Raw genomic sequence first — 15,004 nt, 5'->3', positions numbered from 1 at the left:
CTTTCATTAAAGCAATAACTTATTTTTCAGGGCTTTAGCGTGGAAATGGTGACAACTTCTCACAGTGACCTATCTATAGAATCCACAGAATTGATACAGTGCAGAAGGAGGCCATTTGGCCCATCACATCTGCACTGACTACAATCCCACCCTGGCCCTATATCCCACAACCCCACATATATACCCTGCTAATCCCCTTGACACAAGAGTCAAATTAACATGGCCAAATCATCCTAACCCGCACATCTTTGGACTGTGGGGGGAAAACAGGAACACCCGGAGGAAACCCATGCAGACATGGGGAGAATGTGCAAACTCCACACAGTCACCCGAGGCCAGAATTGAACCTGGGACCCTGGCGCTGAGGGCCAGCAGTGCTAACCACTGTGCCACCTTGCTGCCCCTGACAGTACATTTTGCCAAAATTTAATTACACAGTTTTTCCTAGATTGAATCTTACTGTATACATTTTTTCAGTGGAAAGTGACTGCAAAGATAAACAAACTGAGATGGCAGATTTGTTTGCATAATATAAACAATTATTAAAAAGAAAAATAGGGCTATGAGAAAAAGAAATTCCACTGGTCAGCAGGGACACACCATACAGATGATAATTTTTTTATACATATATTAATTATACGTAATATTTATGCATAAATATGTGTACTCAAGAAAAGTACCTCTTGTATCATATTGCTGAAATCGTACACTGCATTTCTTTGTGTTTCTTCCCCCTGCAGAAAAAAAAACATTAAATAGCTAGCTTAAACTCCTTCTAAAAGTGCTTTGGGAGGAGAGGGATTGAACCAGAAAATGTTATTATATGTCCAAAATAAACAGTCTATCACAAAATGTCCTTATCAGCTGCTTTCAATTATGCATAGCTTGTAGTTCCTCCAATTTTTTCCCCTTACCTGCCTGAAGAAAGCATTTCATCGGTGATCCTGGTTCCTCTGCACTTCACTCGGATGTCTAATATTTTCAGATGAGCCTGAACACAGATCTGAATTTTCAGCCTCGAGGTAGTGGGAGTTGGTAAAATTCCCAGCACCCACCTCAGGAGAAGGGGCCTGCAAAGGTAGGATCTTCATTGCCAGAAGGGGAGGCTGGAATCAGCCGGCCCAGGAAAACATTTAGGGGGTATAAATTTCATAACGATCACTGACAAAACTTTATGTGGTTTCAAGGAAAGTGTTTTCTGTTATTGATCCTTTTAAGGCTCCGGATGATTGACACTTTATTAGCTTGTAGTGAATTGACTTTTCTCCAACATAGGAGAAAGTTATGAACGAATGACTTTTGTAAAAGGTTTTTTGTATACATATCACAGGGAATAATGTTTCTGGACAGTGTATAGTTTTCAATGGGCATGGAAGTGCCATAGGTTGGTATTGGGGAACACGAGAGACTACGAGGGGTGGGTGGAAGGGCAGACCCAGGTTTAGAGGACATGAAAGGCCATGAGAGTTTTGAACTTACTTTTTGAAAGGTACTCTCATGCAGGCTAGCATCCACAACTTCCCTGGGATGGTGGTTTTGAGGGGGGTGGGCTGTCAACTATATCTCAAAACCTGGTCTGACTCCATGAAAATCAAAGGAATAGGAGTAGCCTAGCTCCGTAATGGAGCTGGCCAGATCATTGCTGGATACGAGTTTTTCAGAGGAACTAGCCTGCGCCCTTTAACAGCAATCCGCCTACCCACCACAAACTCAGCAGCCCCCTATTTCCCTATCCCCCATTCACTCACTCAGCAGCTCCTCTTCCCAAAACCCTTTTCCTTCATTTACTCATGCCTTCCCTCCCCACTCAGGCTGTGACTCACGCACTTCCTCCCCACTCGCCTCTCTAATCATGTCTTCTTCTCCACTCAGCCATCCAATCATGCCCTCCTTTTCCACTCAGCCATCTCAATTCATTCAGCCCATGCCTCCCTTCCCCCACTCACACCAACTCCCTCATCTTTCTCCTGCCTCACCTGGATTTGTCCACCTTGCCATGACTCAATTTTTTGTCAATAACACTGTCTTGTAAATGAACAGCTGCTGCTTCTTCTCAATTAGCATCGATGTCAGGAATCTGCAATGCTAGGGGAGGCAAGTCACCTCCCCGGCGACAACTGAAATCCTACTCACACGTGATGGGGTTCAGTCCAACCATCAATGCAAGACCGAGACCATGAGGCTCTACTTTTAATTGGGCATTAACAACCTTGTCATCAGCTTCGGTTTTCTGATGAGCATGGCCATCTTATAGACTGCTCCTATTACATGGCTCAGGCTGGTTGCCGTTTTTCAAACTAGAGAACTTCTATCACCAGGCTCTGGGAGCAGCTGAGGTCCCTAGGAGGCCAAGTCAATGCTGTATCTGCTGTCCTGCTTGGCAGGACAGGCAGGTTTAGGATTTTGGGTATATTAACAGAGCAGGGATGGAGAACGAATAGCCTCTCCCTCTCTCATATCAAATACCATGCCACCCCCACAACCAGTCTAATGGCTAACTCCATATCGAGCTGTGAATGCTCTACACACTGACACAATACACTGCACTCACGATAACTCATAGAAGTACATAACACAGTTTCACTAAAGCAAAGAGGGACCAAATTAGTCTCCTCCAGTTCCCTGGGTGTGGCCCAAATGCAGAAGTGGAGTGCAGCCACAGTAACTGGAATTGCGTCCCTGCAAAGCACTTCAAAGCATGCATCACTCTCTTTGATCCCAATAAGGTACATTCCACCTCAGTTTACCTGCTATTTATTTGTTGGTAGAATTTTGGGCCCCCTTTTCATACTGATTGTCATTTTACTCTCATATTCTCTCTTGCTATTCTTATTTTTCTCTTCATTTCCCCTCTCAATCTACTGTATTTGACCCAATTCTTATTTGAAGAATTCATCTCACATGCATCATGCACTCTTCCTTTAATGGGGTCCTTACAGTGCAGAACTGACAACCCTACCCAGACATTATCCCTGTAACCCCCCACATACTTACCCTACTAATGTTCCTGACAGAGAGGAGAGCGCAAAATTCAAAGGAGGAGGAGAGAATTGCAGGTAGCTCCCCATAGATCTCTCAGCCGACAACTGAAAAGGAGGAAGTTCAGAGATCGGGGTGTTTCGATTTCCCCGGCTATTAGAGGTGGTGAGCATCCAGTTATTCATTCACTAACTGGACGAGAATGTACTGACAAAGTCAGCATTTATTTCCCATTCCTAATTGGCTTTGAGAAGGTGAGACACCACCTTGAACTGCTGCAGTTACATAATGATATAGTTAAATCTAAACTACCCACTTCATATAACACTCACTCAATTTGATTTGACTTAAGCAGCAAATGAAATATGATCTTCAGAATGCTAAATTGCAACATCCTTACCTTGCTAATCCTAATTCATGTAGTTTCCCTCTGCTAGGGCCTTCACATGTGAAGCAGTCATCAGTAGACCTCAAGGACAACTAACCCTGAGGCAACTTCATCTCTTCTATCAGCACACCATCATAGGGCTTGTACTTAGCCTGCATCAGTGCAAATACTTGCTACTTTGTTGGTGCAGTTAGACAGACAGTTGAGTCTTTGCCTGATGATTTAAATTTCAAAAATGAGCTAGAACAAACAATGGTAACAGGAATAGCTATGGAGAGTCCCTATTAGAGAGCGAAGCTACTTTAAGCTGGACACAGGAGACCATCAATGGAAAGAATAATTATTGAGGGACACAGGAAAATCTGCAGCATACTAGCAGGCTTTCCACGCACACTTCACAACTGTACAGAGAATGACGGAAGCCACTCAAGCATCAGTTGGATGATGTCGCAGGGCAAAATGTGGCTACTGTGGAACATCCATTGCACCAATAAAATGAGTCCAAACAGGCCTTGACAATGCAGACTCGATGTCAACATGTCTGCCAGCTTAAATAGGATAAGAAACCTTAGCCTTAACAGTGCAATGATCTGTACGAAGCTGTTCTCCACCCACCTGATATGTTTCACACTTATCATATCACACCCATCAACTCATCAGACTGATCAAGACCTTTGATACGGACCTTCAGAGCACTGTCCGTGCTCTCATCCCACATACTCCCCGCATTGGCGATCTCTACAGCCTCCCGAAGATACACAAGGCAAACACGCCAGGCTGTCCCATCGTATCGGACAATGGGACTCCGTGCTATACACTAGATACATTGATGACACTTTCTTCCTTTGGACTCATGGTGAACAATCACTGAAACAACTATATGATGAGATCAACAAGTTCCATCCCACCATCAGACTCATCATCGACTCCTCTCCGGAATCAGTTGCATTCTTGGACACACACATCCCCATTAAGGATGGTCACCTCTCAAATTAACTGTACTGCAAGCCCACGGATAACCTCACAATGCTCCACTTCTCCAGCTTCCACCCTAAACACGTTAAAGAAGCCATTCCGTATGGATAAGCCCTCCGTTTACACAGCATCTGCTTAGATGAGGAGGATCACAACAGACACCTCCAGACGTTGAAAGATGCCCTCATAAAAACAGGATATGGCGCTTGACTCATCAATCAACAGTTCCAACATGCCACAGCGAAAAACCGGACTGACCTCCTCAGAAGACAAACACGGGACACGGTGGACGGAGTATCCTTTGTTAGCCAGTACTTCCCCGGAGCGGAAAAGCTACTACATCTTCTCCGGAGTCTTCAACGTGTCATTGATGAAAATGAACATTTCACCAAGGTCATCCCCACAGTCCCACTTCTTGCCTTCAAACAACCGCACAACCTCAAACAAATCATTGTCCGCAGCAAACTACTGGATAGTTCAGAAGAACAGTGACCATGACACCACACAACCCTACCACAACAATTTCTGCAAGGCGTGCTGGATCATCGACAACAATGCCATCATTTCATGTGAGAACACCATCCAACAGGTACAAAGTACATACACTTGCAACTTGGCCAATATTGCCTACCTCACACACTGCAGAAAAGGATGTCCCGAAGTATGGTACATTGGGGAGATCATGCAGACGCTACAACAATGAATGAATGAACACCTCTCGACAACCACCAGACAAGACTGTTCTCTTCCTGTTGGGGAACATTTCAGCGGTCACGGGCATTCAGCCTCTGATCTTCAGGTAAGTGTTCTCCAAGGCAGCCATCACGACACACGACAGCACAGAATCGCTGAGCAGAGACTGATAGCCAAGTTCCACACACAAGAGGAGGGCCTCAACCGGGATCTTGGGTTCGTGTCACACTATCTGTAACCCCCATAACAGCTTGCCTGGGCTTGCAAAATCTCACTAACTGTCCTGTCTGGAGACAAAACACATTTCTTTAATCTGTGCTTAACGCTCTTTCCACTCATACTGTCTGTACCTTTAAGACTTGATTATCTGTAAAGACTAGCATTCCAAACATTATTTTGTAAATTGAGTTTGTGTCTTTACATGCCCTGTTTGTGAATAGAACTCCCACTCACCTGACGAAGGGACAGTACTCCGAAAACTAGTGGAATTTGCTACCAAATAAACCTGTTAGACTTTAATCTGGTGTTACTGCAGCAGGTAGTCAGGGAATTGATGGGAGGGATAAGCCTACTTGACCGTGTCCTCACCAGTCTATCCACCGCAGATACATCTACGGCATTGATAGGAGCGACCACTGAACTAAACTTGTGGAGGCAAAATTGTGTCTTCACATTGGGAACATTCCATTCTATTGTGTTACTTAACCAATGGGGTAAACTGGATAATTCAGAAAGATCTAGAAGCTCAAAATTCATCATGCATCGTCAGCTGAGGAGAACATATAAGGAGAAGAGAAGGAAGAGGAAGTTGGAGCATTCGTCTCTATAATCTCTTGATTTTAGAGCTCACGATGACTGCTCCATTTGCAACTGCACAAAGGAAGACTTGACCATCAAGATGCAAGGCAGCAGGTCATTTAGTGGCTATTGGGAGGGGACAATAGGTGGGGAGTGAGAGCACTGAGTAGAATTTCCACTTTCATGTCCCATTTCATTGTCATCCTTTGCCTGGGCCAGTGTCACATCATCACACTGAAGCATACCAGCTTGGTGGAGATTAGTGATGAACTGCAAGGTAAATGACAAAGTATCTGCCACCCATTTAAATCAACAGACATTTTGGCATCCAAATTTTGCATGGCCTTGGTCATGGCCTGCATCAACATATTGTGAGCCATGCCAGGAGCTCCATGGAGATGACCACTCTCATTCCGTCCCAGTGCAGAAGAATTCAAGCTGGACTCTTCCAAGTTCTCCACTATAGAAGACACATGGCATGTCAATCAGTACCTCAAACTTGCTGATGCACATCTATAATTCTCCTTCGCAACGACGGCTCCTGGGTTCAGCATCTGTGCCCAACTGGACTACATGCCCCTTCAATGTGGGCTCTCTACTGTTCCTGTCACCAGTATCTGCTTGTGATGGCCTGTGAACTCCTGTCTCTCACTGTAACCTTCTTCAACCCCAGAACTTTCCAAGTTATCGGCACATCTCTAATTCTGGCCTCTTGACTAGAATTCTAAGGAAGAGGTTGCTAGCAAAATATTTGTAGATGCGGGTAAGTAGAGACAATAGATGGGGTGAAAATTTATGGACAGAATACTCTGCAGACTATGTTTAGTGTGGATAAGCCACTTAGTCCAGATGGCTTGCATCATAGGTTGCTAAAGGCAGTGGCAATGAACATAAGAGGGGCTTGCTACTGTCTTGCAATTTTTCTTAGATATGGGGAGGGAGGTGTCAGAGAATTGCAAAGAAAGAAACACGACATCCTTATTCACGAAAGGATGCAAAGACACCCCTCACTCAAGAAAGATGCAAAGACATCCCTCATAACTACAGTTTATCAGTAGTGAATAATGTTTAAGAAACAATAAAAACAAACAAGCACTTGGAGAAGTTGGAGTTAATTAAGAAAGCAGCATGCATTTATCTCCATAAGTCTTCTGGATGATTGCCAGGGTGCCTGTCTCTGCAGCTGGACTATGATGTAGGTGGCCTTCAATTTTCTGCCTTAACACCTCCCAGTAGTCTTTGTACTTCTCTTTTCTTAAAGAAGGTGAAAGAAATAGGCCTGCAAACAAGTCAAGGTCATGTAGGTATTCATCTGATACTTGCAACACATTTAATGCGTGGCTATGACAGATGTGCATCACACTGAATAAGTATTGGGATGAGTGTTAGTTATAAGTATATAAACAAAGTGGTGTGCTAATGCACAGAAATTGAAAGATGGGTGTTGTTGAAACTTAAATTGATTTAACGAATTTTATGTAGTAGATGTGTGGCAACATAAGAGGGACAGTTTACACCACAAAATGCAATTGAATCAGTAAATGTACTCACTTTCCCTGACATGACTTCTTGACTGCATCCAAAACCAGGACACAATACACCTACTGTTTACCTCCTCAGTCACATCCAACAAGGTCTTCTTGAGAAGAGCTGCAGCTTTCTACCTTCCATTTCTGAAGAAAAAAAGTATGTCCCTCCTCTTCGTGATTGCGCCCAGCAGCAATTCCAGGGAAGAACCACCGGGCTGTGACTTTCTTGGAGTGGCTATCAGTTGTTATGCTGTGTCCAATTACTTCCACAGTTTTCTTCCATGCCTGTTCTGCCCAATCTTCAGACTCAGACCAGATGAGATCCAGGCAGCACAGCAATTTTTGAGGCCCAGTGTCAAAGTGTAGTTCTGTCAGATTGATAGGCAACATGGCCTCTTCTTTTACAGTGCTGTCGTAAACCAGGTAAGTTAAAGGTCTCATTGAAATTGACAGACCGGGGAGAAAGCAAGTGTCCACGGTACATGAATAGGAGTGTGATGTGCGTATGTATAAAAATGGGAGAACTTGACCTACTGACCTTACTTCCAGAGTTTGTCTACGTAACCCTGCTTCTGTCATTCAAATGTTCGTGTGTGTGTATTATTTAATATGACGGAATGCATAAGTTGTGTTTCTCTGCATCATGTCTCCACATATTCGTTAGCATGCAAAATAAATCACCCATGTTTAACGGCTACAGAGACTTACTTAAGATTGGGAAATCACAGTAGGAAACCTAAGCTTTAAATATATCCAATCATTCTTTATCACAGGATATTGATTCCACAGAGGTACTCTAGATACTAATATGCTCATCAAAACCATTTCACTAGAAAGCTCCAGAGTTCATTAGTTTATTGATTGAAGAATTCAGCAGCATATAAATTTCAATACATCTGAAATTTCATCACCCTTGATATATAAAGAATTTTATTACTGGTTAATTCTGGCAATTTTCCTACAATTTTTAACCAGCACAGACTACACAATTTTAGATGCTGACCTTTTCTTTTATGAAAGCCAAGTTCATTTTCCACAGCAAAATCCTCTCGAAACCTGTTGAAAAGAGAAAAGCACTTAATAAAAGGAAATGCAATACTTGAAAACTTCATTCCACACAAACACTGATGTCATCTAATTTTACAACACACCTGGAAAAATAACTCATTGTTCAGATTATTCTGGTGTATTGATGTGATAATATAGCAATAATTTCACATGCTTCAAATCAATGTCATTTCAACATGACTTTTAATAGTCATAGTACTTACTTCATTTTATGAAGATTGTAATATATTCAAGCTACAACGACTGCTAGAAGATGATAAAGACTGCAATTTAATATCAACGTTTAAGTGACCTTGATTTAGGCACTGAAGTACATGAACAAATGTAAATTTACAGGGGATAAAGCTGGCCTCAGGAAAATCCAGTTTTGGGCATTATCAGGCTCTTTAAGATTACAAAGGGTGTTTGTATCTTGCACGTGAAACCTCATTAGCAACCATTTGCTCACAGTGTATCAGTGCTAAAATAGGACACATTAAGGCCACTACAGACAATGGCTACCCTGATCAGATCATCATTCGTTGTACATCACGCAAACTCACGAATGGGCCTATGGCCACCGTTTTTGGTCCTAAAAAGTGCCCAGTCTACTTCTGATTACCCTGAAATGATAAGATGTCTCAAACATTTGGGCAAAAAGTGAAGCTATTCACTGCACACTGTTACAATGTAGTAGCAACAAGAGTAGTATTCTCTGCAACAGGATGCTGCCATCAAGCCAAAAAGATACCCAACACACAAATAGGCATGTCCTTCTACCTGTCTATAATAGGCAAAGTACTGACCATACCCATAAATTGTTGTTCCTGTTAATGTTGGAAATTTCTTGCGAGTTATACTGATGAGTGCAAGAAAAAAAACATGCCTCTTTTCAGCAATACTCAAGCTTTGTCATCTACTTGAGTCAAAATGGCTTCATAGAATCATAGACTCTCTCCTTCAACATACAGGTAGTATGTGACCATTCACAACACATTAATGCAAGCTCAGCAAGTATCCTATACTATAGGATCCTATACTATGGCTATAGTCATGATACATTCATTCTGCAGCAGTCTTCCGTGCAAGCTAAATTCCATCCAGCACAACAGAACAAAAGGCGGACAATGGGCGAGAAGGCTATGTACTGATGAAAAGGTTTATGATGGTAGTCAACAATACACGTATACAACAGAAATACTGCAACAGCCATTAAAAGTATAACAGAGCAAACTGAAACATTAACCATCAGATACTGAAACATGAGTGGTCCCACAAGTACGTCAATCGAAGTAACCAGCCATTCCAAGTTGAAGAAGATGACCTCCAAGTGCTGCGCAAATTCCTACACTAAGATAATGGCAAACTCTTCCATTTTCAATAGTGAACACAGGTTTCCTGGCAGACTTCCTGATGCAGATATTCATCAGCCATCTCATCTATCCTGGCCCAAAGTCATTATCGGAGTTTGCTATTGCAGGACTAGTGTGCAACCTTGGCCTTCTGATGAACAGGAAACTGCATTATCATTTCCCGCTATCCTGGCTGCAGTGCCCATACCTAGTGGCCACCATGTGCATTGCCGACTTGTATCCCATATTTTAAAATACACAGAGTGTCTGTGTCTGAGTTTATAGCTGCAATGGTGAGAAAACAATGACTGTCTTCACTATCTCATTGCTCTTCTTCTACTGTCTATGTACATTGAAGTTCATGGGTGTCAAAGGAAAAACAGACAAGGGCTAGGCTGTGGGGAGGGGAGAGGAGAAATCAAGAAATGCTGATTATACCATCAGCAATTCCTAAGGCAGTGGAATGAAGAAGAAATGGATGCGAAAAGAAGGATTAGGTGTTAGATATCATGGTGCAGAGGCTGATTTTTCATTCAAGATGAACCAATTTTTCAATGGCAAAGATCATGTTTAGACCTATATTCAGCATATAATTCAACTCCCCCTTTTCTGCATAAAAAAAATGCTATACTTTAATCAGGAGTCAGTCTCAATTTTTCACTTCAGAAATGCATTTTCTACTCATTCAGTCATTGCATGGGATCAAGCAGGCAATATGATCTGTGTTATGCAAAGATGAAGAAATTTAAGATTTGCTTATTTGAGAGGGAATTCAATGCTTATGAAAAAATTGAGAGAGTGTGATGTAAGGAGGAATACCCCCTGAAGATGCCCAAGACCAAATCCACCATGAAAACAGGAACCAGCCAGTGGCCTGATCTTTAGCATAATTTGGAATGGGTCCTCAAAAATCATCCGAGTGGTTACGCTGTAACCAGAAATACAATGTGATTTAAGTGAGCCAAATCAAGCCAAGTCCAGCAAAGATTGCAGGCCGAAAGCTGATCGGTGTAGCTGCTTTATGGGACAAATATGCCTGGTGTTGGGGAAGAAAATCAAGTCTACCAAAAGTTCTGGATGTCAAAATTATCAGTTTCCAGCAATTCATCATCAAAGGCAAAAACACAAGGATCCATTATGCTACACTGACAACGTGGATGAAACACTCATGAATTTTGATATGATCAGCAGCTGAACTGTGGAGTGGAAAGATTAAAAATGGTTCCAGTGAAAACCACAATGAGAAGACAAAATTCATGATACAACTCGTCTGCATGGCCAGTGCAACAAATTAAAGCTTATGATAATTTTCAAATGTAAAACCATGCCAAAAATCATTCCCCGTGAAAATCTTTGAACGTATCCTTGACAACAGTTGGATGGAGCAATTGCAAATCAATTATGGGGAATAGGTGGCCTAAGCAAAGAACATAGCATATTAATGTGGGGCATGTTCAGATCCCATAAAACCAATGAGATCACAAGGCACCTGAGAAGAAATAACACAAATTGCATTATATTAGGGAGTCTAAAGTCTGTAATTCAACTGTGCCTCAACAAGCCATTCAAGGATCACATTTGCACCAAGTGGAATTAGGGATGGTTGATCCCAAAGAGGGAAAATATGCCTGCTGTCCGTGCTTGATGTTTTGTGTGGTTTCATCATCAAATCATGGGATACCAAATACTACACTTACTGTCTTCAGATCATCATAATCTAAAAAATGCAGAATAGCCAATTCAATGAATGGAGATCCAGGTTTGTTGTGGAGAGATTATTCTGAAACCAAAAGTGCCAAACCTGATTCAGATTGGGATCTTTATGGTGATACCATAGCTAAGTGTTAAATGATTCATAAATGTGCCAAGTATTCCCATCTCTGCTACCCCTTCAGGGAGAGTGTTCCAGATTCCCATCACCCTCTGGGTGAAAAAGCTTCTCTTCAAATCCCCTCAGAATCTCCTGACCCCTCTTAAGGGGAAAAATTTCTTCCTATCTATGTCCTTCACAATTCTGTACACCTCAATCAGGCTCCCCATTTAGCCTTCTCTGCTCAAAGGAGAACACCACCAACCAAACCAGCTTCTCTTCATAGCTGAAATGCTCCAGCCTAGGCAACGTCCTGATGAATCACCACTGTACCCTTTCTAGTGCTATCACATCCTTCCTATGTTGTGACTAACAGAACTGACAGTACTCTAGCTGTGCTGCAACAAGCATTTTGTACAGCTCCACTAACTTCCCTCACTGTGCCTCAGCTAATAAAGGCAATGTTCCATTTGCCTTCTTAACCACTTTATCTACCTGTCCTGCTGCCTTCAGGGCCCTACAGACATGACCACAAGCTCTCTCTGGTTCTCTGTACTTCCTAGCATTCTACCGTTCATTGTGTATTCCCTTACCTTGTTAGTCCTATCAAAATACATCATCCCTCACTTTTCAGGGTTAAATGCCATTTGCCACTGATTTGCACATCTGACCTGCCCGTCTATATTGCCCTGCATTCTAAGGCTTTCCTTCTCACTATTTAACAGACCACCAATTTTCACGTTATCTGCAAATTTACTGATCTCAATGAATTTGAGGCACTCTTTGATTACAGGCCAAGGATAATTTCAGAACTTTTTTCAAAACATTTTGATTGTGATTAAAAATATCCTTGTAGAATTGTTTATTCAACAAAATATGTCACGTTGATTTAATTTGAATTACTGATACTATGGGCCCAATTTTACCATCACATTGCGCCCTTTTTCAGGCGCAAAAACTTGGTAAAGTCAGGTGCGAGGCAAGGAGTGCGATCCGCGCCTATTCTCCCTTTACCAAGGCCTGAAAATGGCTGCGATGGGGACCACGCTCAAAATGGGTGCGATGGCCATTTAAATGTATTTGCATGCATTTAAATTGACTTAAAGGTCTGCACGTCCAACTTTACTGGCACATGTCTGTTTTGTGCCGATTCTGGATGGGCGAATGCAATGCTAAAGGGGCAAGTGCCTTGTGCCCTCGGTCATTGCCCCACCTCCCCAACAATATTGACCCCACTTATCCCCCACCACCCCCGGCAAAATCAAGAGGGAGACATCATCCAGCCCAGGAGGGATGTGGCATGGGAGTAAGAGTCTATTTTTTTTTGCGCATGCATAGTTGGAGGTGCCGATTGGAGCTGCAGGGTTTTGGGCACATTAAGCCCCACCCACAGGCTTCCGCTACACGATTTGGAATCACTGATATTTTTGCAGACAGTGTGTGTATGGGGCACCTGAGAATGGCTCTAAGTGTCGGATCTTAATCACTCCCACTTTCAAGTCTGCCCAGCACTTAAAATCAAAATGGTGAAATAGGGCCCCACGTTTTCTTTTCTCAGATTTCAAAATGGCTACCACCTACACTGACAGTTCATCTTTATATTCAACATATAAGCTGGCATTTTCGGAGTTTCACTAAATCATAGAATCATAGAAACTCTACAGTGCAGAAAGAGGCCATCTGGCCTATCGAGTCTGCATCAACTACAATCCCACCCAGAGCCTACCCCCATATCCCTACACATTTAAAAAAGTTCCAAGTTAATTTATAACACCATAATCTATGGTATTGGATACCCTACTCTTCAATGACTTCAGCCATACAATAGCCCTTCCCAATTATGGCTGTCCCTTCCACGGAGGTCAGAACATGCAAGCGTACCTCTCCCACTCTGGATATTTCCTGCTGCCTCCGGTCCTGCACCACTTTCTCCTGCAGGAGAGAGGGAAGTACATCAGATAATGTCACGCAAACTGGGTGATGCACTTGTTATGGTTGAACAGTTAGTTGCCAGGTTGTTAGGTGTGGAATATTTGAGATGTTGGTTTGAGGCTAGCAACACAAACTGTGTGATGGCAAGTAAAGCATATGAATGTCAGGATTGTGTTCAGACTGATGGAGGTTGTTGGTAAGTGAATAATTGATATGTGATGGATTAAGGAGTGACTGAAGTTAGTGCTACAGTTGGTAAGATATGGCATTGAAGATGCATTTTTTAAATCGTAACCATTCACCTGTAATTGAGATCACTGAACTTATTCTGGTACTGTACCCAATTCCTGGGTTAGCTTCTCTTGGCATTGGCCTCTGCAGTTATCTGTTTCCGCCTCTTTCTCGTCACACATCTGGACAAACTCGTGCAAACACTTGCCCCCAAAGATAGAGGCCATCTCTCCTCCAATCCATTTCTTTTACCATAGCCTCACATCTGACAACCTGGGTGCCTGTACTCTTGCATGGCCAACAATTCTTCACACTTCCCAAAGTCAGATTCACTTTTAGGTATAGTGTCAACACCTGCTCCAGTTACAGTACATTCCCTTAAATAGTGTAAGCTAGTTTTAAGCACTGCTCGGCACTTAGAATAATGGGCCCTGTGCTGAACACACAACAAAGCAGGGAATAATGGCTAGATGCAGCAATCCTGATATGAGCAGGCAATACAAAAGTGGCATTTTGCCTGCATTCAACACAGCAGATGCAGGTCAATCTCCATTCCACACCCATTTTCAGGGCTAATAAATAGATTCCCCACAGCCTTTTCATTCAAGATCAATCATCCACAATTCTGTTCATTGAGTTTGGGGTTGATAGTGTAAAATTTATAGCTTAACAATATTGGCAGTGATATGTTAGGGCAAAAAAAAACAGGCTCTTTTACTCTCTGAATCATAGTTTCTCGAGAAATACAAAATGCCAAACATCTTGAACATTTTACCTAATAAGGAATAAACCTACATGTCCTCAGATTTGTTGGCATCCCATGCTCTTTTCCATTCTCCTTTGGAGTTCTTGTGACGTGCTAGCCTCTCCTGATCTATCTGCTCCCGTTCTTTCTTCCAGCGCACGTACTCTGCTCTCTCCCGCCCTGTCATCAATAAAGTCATGTCCACAGTGCCTTTCTGAGCTGGCAGCCCACTCTCCTGAAGCAAATAACAAAAATTACAGTATTAACATTTAAAACATTCACATTTTTATACCAAAAATGCCATCGTCCCGGCATTTACATCATTAACACTTATCACGGCCATAAGCCTAAATCAAGCAAATGACACTGACCATCTGCCATTACCACATAAGTCAATTATAAAAGAGATGCTTATAACCTATTTAATGCAGTGTCTATTTTGGACAGTGTCAGTTTAAAAGGGGTGTACTGCAAGTCCAGTTTCATTCTTTGTTCAAAAACAGGGAGATTCTGGACTGAGTTCTA

At 42.4% G+C, this 15,004-nt stretch overlaps 1 protein-coding gene across 2 annotated transcripts in view; it reads right to left on the bottom strand.

The window, feature by feature from the left end:
- The window catches only part of LOC145352708 (uncharacterized), a 233,939-nt gene that overhangs the window by 114,588 nt on the left and 104,347 nt on the right, over nucleotides 1-15,004 (bottom strand). For both annotated transcript variants that reach the window (XM_080202953.1, XM_080202954.1), the window contains exons 7-10: nucleotides 14,530-14,714; nucleotides 13,453-13,503; nucleotides 8,366-8,418; nucleotides 681-734 (exon numbers count right to left, since the gene is read on the bottom strand). In XM_080202953.1, coding sequence (XP_080059079.1) covers nucleotides 681-734; nucleotides 8,366-8,418; nucleotides 13,453-13,503; nucleotides 14,530-14,714 — 343 coding nt within the window. The remainder of the gene's footprint in view (nucleotides 1-680; nucleotides 735-8,365; nucleotides 8,419-13,452; nucleotides 13,504-14,529; nucleotides 14,715-15,004) is intronic.

This window comes from Carcharhinus amblyrhynchos, chromosome 14 (genome assembly GCF_965287045.1).
Source record: "Carcharhinus amblyrhynchos chromosome 14, sCarAmb.v2.hapA, whole genome shotgun sequence".
NCBI lineage: Eukaryota > Metazoa > Chordata > Chondrichthyes > Carcharhiniformes > Carcharhinidae > Carcharhinus > Carcharhinus amblyrhynchos.
The sequence above is the reverse complement of the archived record's forward strand: the minus strand, read 5'-3'. Positions and strand labels throughout refer to the sequence as shown.